At 33.7% G+C, this 8,468-nt stretch overlaps 1 protein-coding gene across 1 annotated transcript; it reads right to left on the bottom strand.

The window, feature by feature from the left end:
- Positions 1 to 243: 243 nt before the first annotated feature.
- Positions 244 to 3,219, bottom strand: LOC141326498 (otoraplin-like). The gene is made up of 4 exons (XM_073835242.1): positions 2,950 to 3,219; positions 1,306 to 1,445; positions 1,113 to 1,223; positions 244 to 1,029 (listed from the first exon to the last, which is right to left on the bottom strand). Exons 1-4 carry the CDS (start codon positions 3,071 to 3,073, stop codon positions 1,006 to 1,008), a joined length of 399 nt encoding a protein of 132 aa, XP_073691343.1. The 5' UTR covers positions 3,074 to 3,219; the 3' UTR covers positions 244 to 1,005.
- Between the last annotated feature and the right edge of the window lie 5,249 nt (positions 3,220 to 8,468).

Below are 8,468 nucleotides of genomic sequence, written 5' to 3'. Positions count from 1 at the left end.
ACCACAATATACAAGTACTAAAATACTTTCCTGTAATTTTCTGTTCCAGGCAGTCATTTAGTCACATAACTAATTTATAATTGGCTGCAAATAACAAAATACTTTGATTATTTAAAAAAACAGGTATAACTCATTCAGTTCATCCTCAATTGCAAGTGGAAAGTTTCAGAACAGGCAATTAAAGGTTCAGAAAGGCAGCAGCTTTTAGCAAGTTTTTGATTCAAAGTAAAGATTTTGTCGAAATGCAGTTTAAAAAAAACTTTAATACAGAAAGCAAAGAGTCTGGGGTTCAAAAGAGGGCTTCAGCAAACATCCAAATGGGCCTCAAGACAACTTGAGGCTGAGTGATTTTAAATAAGACAAAAGGCATAAAAATAAGCTAAGAATGTCTTGAAAACTTTGATATAATGAGGTAAACTAATTACAAGAGTTTTGAGCATTTTTATAAAGAATATACATTTTTCTTATGCAAAGTTCTAAAAAATGTATGTAAAAATTGTGAGAAAGAATATATTTAAAATCTCTATCCTTAATTCTTATTATAGATTACTTAAAAGTTATGTAAACTAATTGGTTAAAAAGAGTGAGATCCCTGAAGAACATTCAGCTCTTTTTAGTGACTTATATTGCTTAACAGAAACTAGGAAGTACATATGGATTAAAATAAGTTTTGAAGACAAAACTGCACTCTTAAAAATAGAGGTGCTTCACGATGCCATTGAAGAACCTGTTCCATAAAGAACCTTTAACATCTGAAGAAACTTTCTGTTTCACAAAAGGTTCTTTGTGGCGAAAGAAGGTTCTTCAGATTACAAAAAGGTCAGAAAGAGATGGTTCTTTAAAGAACCTTTGATTGAATGGTTCTTTGTGGAACCAAAAATGTTTTTTCAATGGCATCGCTGTGAACAACCTTTTAAAGCACTTTTATTTTTAAGATTTTTAAGAGTGTAGGCCTATATGGAGCCTTTGAAAATAGTTGAGAAGCGTTGGTGTAAATTGCTGTCTTTAAGCACAGAAGAAGTCCATGTCCTACAGAAATCAAGAAAACATAATATATAATGTCTTATCAGAGTAAAAAGTATAATGTGAAGAGCAGTAGATGAAATACTTACGGTGGTTGGGATCTCGACCGTTTTCTTCTGATAAACATGTGTCTCATTGACATAGTTACTGGGGAAATATCCAATCACACCCATCTGGTCTACATAGCGCTCACCGTAGACCTGCAAAAGCAAAGCTGCTGCTGTGAATTCTGGGTCTACAGATAAATCAGAAAAGGGAAATGTCAAATGGAAAGAGACGCACACTTCCAGACCAGAAGACTCCGGCTCCCTCTACAGGCTTGAGTTTAGAAAACACATAGATCATTTGGCCTCGTCTCAGGTTTATGTATCTGCAGTCTGAAGCGACATAGTCTTCAAGAGCTTTGGCCACTGAAATCACATCTGTGAGGTAGAAACACAGGACTTTATAAACAAGGAACTGTTACAGATAATAGGGCTACTTATAACACCTTTGTATTGGCTACAAAAATAAAACAACAACTGAATATCACCACCACTATTGCAGGAAAGAAGATGCAGATTGCTGAAACCTTTTTGATGAACTTATGGTGTAAGTTTTCACTAAGAAACCTGCCTCCCGACAAAATGTAAGCTACAAACATCTATGAAACACAGAAATAGCTTTGGACAATAGTAATCATAATTAATTTTGATTAATTAAATAAAGTTGGAGTTTGAATAGTGTTGGCTCATTTAAACATTCCCTCAATGTAAGTCTATGGGATTTTCCCCAGTTTTAATCATATTTTTTAGCAAAACCATAATCCAATCAGTTAGAAAAGATATAGCAACTAACTTCAGATCAGTCTAAAGATTTGGGCTGAGTTTGTCTAGGAGGAGATAATCTTCAATTTAATGAAAACTATAAGTCGGATCAGTCTGAAAAGACATAAGTGAGATCAGTCTGAAGAGCCGACTTTGGTGGTTCTAGCTTGAAAGCTCTAGGAGTAGCATCGTTCAGATATTTAGTCTAAGAAGAATAATAACCAGATGAAAAAGCTCGTCAAGACAAACTTTGAAGTTGGTTTGAGAAAGCCAGACCAGAAAATTTGAAAAAGTTTGAACAGCTTAAAAAAGTTTTCTAGGATTTCTAATGATTCTAACATGACTAGCAAGTTATTAGCATGTTGCTAGCATGTTTCTAACATGATTACCAAGTTGTTAGTATGTTTCTAGCATGACTAGCAAGTTATTAGCATGTTGTTAGCATGATTAGCAAGTTGCTAGCATGATTCTAGCAAGATTACCAAGTTGCTATCACGTTTCTAGCATGATTAGCAAATTGCTAGCATGTTTCTAACATGATTAGCAAGTTATTAGCATGTTGTTAGCATGATTAGCAAGTTGCTAGCATGATTACCAATTTGCTATCACGTTTCTAGCATGATTAGCAAGTTGCTAGCATGTTTCTAACATGATTAACAAATTGTTAGTATGTTTCTAACATGTTTCTAGTATGATTAGCAAGTTTCCAGCATGTTGTTAACATGATTAGCAAGTTAGTTTGAATAGTTTTTTAAATTAGTTTGAATGGATTAGAAATATAGGACATAGAAGGGCAGTTTGATTGAGCCTCAAGGGATTGTGGGAGTTTTGACAGTTAGAGTTTGAATAGCCTTGGCTCATTTGAACATTCCGTCAATGTAAGTCTATGGGATTTTCCCCAGTTTTAATCATCATTTTTAGGAAAACCAAAATCTGATCAGTTAGAAAAGATATATAAAGTCTAGGAGGAGATATGGTTGATAAATTTAGTCTCAGAAAAATAATATTAACTGTAAGTTTAAATAGCATTTCAGTAAATTGGCTTTCTCAAGCCAACTTAATAAACAGCTTAACCATATTAGTTGTGTAGTGTATAGTAATATAATGTATAGTAACTCACATGAACAGTCCTTGTCTGCACAGGTCTTGAAGTCTGCCAATTTCTCGGTGAGAGCAGCATGTGTCATATGACACACAAACCCCGCACTGATCAACAGGAAAATCAGGCTGTGTGATTTGTCCATCTTCAAATAATTGTAAAAGAGGAATCACTGCTCACTGTTACATTCCCCACTGAAGAGCAGCGCTGAGAGTTTGCTGCAGAGTCCAGAAACACATTCCAGCTTCAAGAAAAACAGCTCCTTCCGGACTCACACTCACTCTCCACACAAACAGTCAGGGCCGTGCACAGACCTTTTGAGGGGCATGTGCTGAAACTGAAAAAAGGGCACCCCCCCAACCCCTCCACAAACCAAGGTTATTTTCGTAAACGAAAACTAAAGCTAAGACTAAAACTATTGATCAGAAAACATTTTCGTAAACTGAAATAAAATAAAAACGCAAAAATAAATGAAAAACTAGAACGAAATGAAACTAACAACTTTTATTGAAAAACTAACTGAAATAAAATAATAATTATCAAAAATAAATAATCGTTTTCGTAATAATTACGTTCTCACCCCATGGCAGAAAAATTAAGACAGCGACCTGAACAGCACCTGCTTTAAATCTAGGCTACTGCATCAGTTTTAGGCATTTTTTATGTAACACAAGCGATCAACCAATATACTAGAGCTGATTAATCTTTAAAGGATAGAGATTCAAACACCCAAGCGATCTCATTTGTAAATGACAACGATTCCCCATGTCTATTAAACCTTTGAAAAAGTCTTACAGAACATTCAAATCTGTATTTGCACTGCCGCTGACAGAGAGAGCAGTCATCATGTTTATGTAAGAAACAGCTTCACAAACAGTCTTTTCAAATACAGTCATTCATATTATCACAGCAATAGTCTGATTAAAGATCATAGTTTATATATAAATATGTCTATGGTAGAGCAATCTCATCAAAATAGAGCACGTCTTTTGACGAGGAAAGACAGAACGAAATCATCATCATCATCATCATCATACAATCAAATCATTTGTCATTTCTCTTTTTTTCTCTTTCGGTTAGTTTTTGGATTTGCTGTTAGTTATATCCTCTGGGTCTGAGTGCAGTTGTTGTAAACAGATTAATGCTAATAAACATGCTGCTACAACTGAAACCATTACATTAAAATACTTAAAACAGTGTATTTCTATAACTTCAGCAGTGTGCAGATCCTCCTATATGTCAGGACTGTGGCGAAGGCATCGTGGACAATCGCCTAGCTCGCTCAAATCATATATTTTCTATAAAGGGAAAATCATATCGTTTTTATGACATAATATGTCGTTTTAACAAGACAAGATCTCCGTTTCCTATTGTGCTTTGCCAGAAAGTGTCACAAATGAACAGAAACAAAAGTCAGAATTGCAAGATATAAAGTCGCAATTGCGAAAAAAAAAGTCAGAATTTTGACTTTATATCTCGTAACTGCAACTTTATATCTCGCAATTCTGAGAAAAAAAGTCGCAATATGTTATTATTATTTTTTTATTCAGTGGCGGAAACGGGCTTCCATAGGTTACCAATAGCATTGATTTATAAAAAATAAAAATAAAAACTCCCCAAAAAATAGGGCACTTCCGAGTGTAATTACAAAAAGGGCATGTGCTCTGCACAGGTTGAGCCCTACCTGTGCACTGCCTGCAAGGGGGAGTGGCAACTTAACAAGATAATGAGGGGAAGTCCAAATATGGGCACGGGGGAAACCAAATACACTGAACCAAGGGGGGAGACAAAGGAATAAAGCAAATCACTGGAAACACAGGGGGAAACACACTAGGAAAAACAGAATACATCCTGACACACATAAAGTGCATACTAATATTATGAGGATACTCAGCAAATTATAGTGATTTATCAAAGAAGTAACATCTAAGAAATAATTTAGGTAAGAGGACTGAATATTTATAATGATGACTCACAATATCATCAAATATACAGAAAAGAAAATAAGACCACATGCTTTCAGTCATTTCATTGCCTTCAGAAGATCCAGATGTTGCAATATTATGTTGAAAATTTGTCTTGTGTAATTTTCCCAGTTTTTTAGAGGGGGGGGGGGGATGTGTTAACAGGGTAACAGGAAAACCTGGGAACATGACTCAAATGTGTATTATATCTAAACTATTATAAATTTATTTTGAAATAAATGCATTTAAATTACAGATGGAGGTACACAAAAATGCAAAATAAAAATGATTTCTGAAAGACTTTAAACATTATATTTCATGTTAAAATGTAGTGTTAGACACTGGGGACATGCATACATGCTATATTTTCAGTGTTTTAGGTAATATTTAATATTTTTTTATTAAATATTTTAAATTTGCAGTCTGATTAATGTGCACAACACTTTGCTTAAGAATAAAATGTATTATATAGTTAATTGTTATGTATATTTGTACAGAAATGGCACACATTCGGTGGAATGGCCGTTATAATAATGTTTAATAAAAGCCAAACTACCAACAGTTTTTATGGTCTATTTCCTAAGTCATATCTATATTTCCTACTTGGAACAAATTAAATGTTTTTTTTTTTTATTTCTCTTATTGCAGAGGGGTGGCGCTGTTGTCAAGCTGATCACTTACTTATATTCATTATAGGGCTTTAACATTTATATAGGGCAGTGTTTCTCAACCCTGGTCCTGGGCGCCCCCCAACATTGCACATTTTGTATGTCTTCCTTATCTGACACACCCATTTCAGGTCCTGGAGATGCTTTCTAATGAGATGATGAGTGCAATCAGGTGTGCTTGATTAGGGAGACACACAAAATGTGCAGTGTTGGAAAGCGCCCAGGACTAGGGTTAAGAAACACTGATATAGCTCTTTGGTGTCAGGGTTTAACTCCAATTTGCCTCAACACACCTGCCTGGAAGTTTCTTCTAGTATGCCTAGATTACCTTGATTAACTTGTTCAGGTGTGTTTAATTGGGGTTAGAGCTAAACTCCAGGACCAAGTTTGGACACACCTGAATTAGGGTAAGATGGGGGAAGAACCCCTTTGAACAACGTCCATATACTGATAAACTGTAACACATTTACACAGAAGTTTATGCACCATCCAACATACTATTATGGGAATTGAAACAAGTAACAATTTATTTTCACAGAAAAAAAAAAATTATGAGAGGGTGCCAATACTCCACCACTGGGCCAAAATGACTCTCTGCCTCGGGCAAAAAGCCTTTCTTTTCATTATTTTCATTTTTTAAGGTTTATTTCACAAACAGATGCGTTCCCAATTTGCATACATACACATACTGTTTTCCATTTTGTGTGCCTGTGTGTAGGGACTTTCCATAGGCATAATGGTTTTTCTATTGTAAAGCCAGTGTCTCCTATTCACTCTCACTCACTCTTTAACATTTTTAAGTGACCCAGACCTAATACTTTACCTTTACACTTTAGAAAATAAATAATATATATATAGATAGAATATGAATATCAGAAAATTAGATTAATTTAAATAAACAGTTCTAATGAGATTTCTTTCACAAATACCAGGTGAAAAGGCAACATAAATTATAAATAATATAACCCTAAAAAGCCAACCCTCACAGAACATTTTCTGTACTATTTATTTTCTTTATTTTTATCTGTTGTCTTTACAAGTGAGGATGTTCCTGGATGTCCTCCATTTATTATTATTATTATTATTATTATTATTATTATTATTATTATTATTATTATTATTATTTTAAGGTTTATCTCACTAACAGATGTGTTCCCAATTTGCATACACACATACTGTTTTCCATTTTGTGTGTGTGTGTGTGTGTGTGTGTGTGCGTGCGTGCGTGCGTGCGTGCGTGTGTGTGTGTGTGTGTGTGTGTGTGTGCGCGTGTGTGTGTGTGTGTGTGTGTGTGTGTGTGTGTGTGTAGGGACTTACCATAGGCATAATGGTTTTTCTACTGTACAAACATTGCAAAGCCAGTGCCTCCTATTCACTCTCACTCACTCTTTAACATTTTCAAGTGACCTAATACTTTACCTTTACACTTCAGAAAATAAATAAATAAATAATAATTAGATCTAATGTACAGATCTATCTAGATACAGTTCTATTGAGATTACTCTCACAAATACCAGGTGAAATGTCAACATAAATTAGAGTGCAGGCAATTATAAATTAAACTGTTTTAGTCACCTGTCAAGTTTGAGATTTTGGGCTTTTTTTTTTTAATAAGTGTTCTTTCAGACTAGTGGTAAGAAAACACCCAAAAGACACTGCTGAGTGTTTCTTTTTTGGCACTTTATCTATTTGTGTCAGTAGATTGCAATTACAATACATATTTTAAAGGCTGTTTTCTCAAAATTAGTTTTTCCTCCTTCACTGAGTCATAAATCTCCACTTCAGTAGCACTTACTGTCTATATCCTTTTAGATATAATTTGCTTGATTTTATACAACATTTTATTCCCCCAAAAATTAAAAAAAAAAAAAAAATTGTTTTCTAAGTATTTTCTGAATTATGGAGTGACAAAATGAAATACCCCAAATCAAAAATGATGTCAAAAAAATTATGCATTATATATATATATATATATATATATATATATATATATATATATATATATATATGTGTGTGTGTGTGTGTGTGTGTGTGTGTGTGTGTGTGTGTGTGTGTGTGCATAAATTTGCATATTTAAACCTAACATTTTAGAAAACTTGTAATACAAAAAAATGTTTACAATTATCAATGTAATCAATCAACTAAGTAAGGTCATAACTATTATTATTATTATTATTATTATTATTTATTTATTTACCCTATTCACCTGCAGTGTCTCGCCTTAAAGTTTCCAAATTCTGCTACAAAATAATCAGAAAGCTAAATATAAAGAAATGCTAATGTAGACAGTGTATCAGAAAAGTAGGCAGAAAGCCAAATATCACGAGAGAAAAAGTTTTGACTTTTTATGTTTTTGATCATAGTTTTTAATAGGGCTGCTCGATTTTGGCAAAAATCATAATCACGATTATTTTGGTCAATATTGTAATCACGATTATTTAAACGATTATGACAGGCTCCAAAACTTTACATAGTGATTAATTTAAAGACAGCAATAGAGCGAGAAAAAGATACAAATAAAAAAAGTGCTTTAAAAATACTGAATACTTTTATGCAAGTCTAAAGTAGTCTAACAATACTACAGAAATTGAATTTGAATGCAAAATAAAACAATGTCTTCACTCTAATAGTTAAACATGCTTCGTTTCTTATTAAAACTAAAAACGTCCTTCATTCAAGAGCAGTGAGTGTTGTTTCTCGTATAAAACGTATTTTTACGTTTTATTCATATTAGGCACAGAGACGCCATTAAGGAATATTATGTGTTGCCGCTTTAACCACACGGACCCATTATACTGTTACGCACGGATTTTCATTCTCAACTGTTTATGTTCATTTAAGACATAACTGACAAGAGTTTACATGAATAATCACCAAGCCCCTCATTTTGAAACATTTTTGCGTGTAT

The sequence above is a fragment of the Garra rufa genome, chromosome 2 (genome assembly GCF_049309525.1).
Source record: "Garra rufa chromosome 2, GarRuf1.0, whole genome shotgun sequence".
Classification (NCBI taxonomy): domain Eukaryota; kingdom Metazoa; phylum Chordata; class Actinopteri; order Cypriniformes; family Cyprinidae; genus Garra; species Garra rufa.
The sequence above is the reverse complement of the archived record's forward strand: the minus strand, read 5'-3'. Positions and strand labels throughout refer to the sequence as shown.

What these genes read in the sequence shown, in the direction of transcription:
- LOC141326498 (XM_073835242.1), bottom strand. Translation starts at nt 3,073, where the DNA reads ATGGACAAATCACACAGCCTGATTTTCCTGTTGATCAGTGCGGGGTTT. An exon ending in TGCAGACAAGGACTGTTCAT is followed by an intron (nt 1,446 to 2,949) that starts GTGAGTTACTAT and finishes TCTACCTCACAG; the next exon opens with ATGTGATTTCAGTGGCCAAA. An exon ending in CGGTCGAGATCCCAACCACC is followed by an intron (nt 1,030 to 1,112) that starts GTAAGTATTTCA and finishes TGATTTCTGTAG; the next exon opens with GACATGGACTTCTTCTGTGC.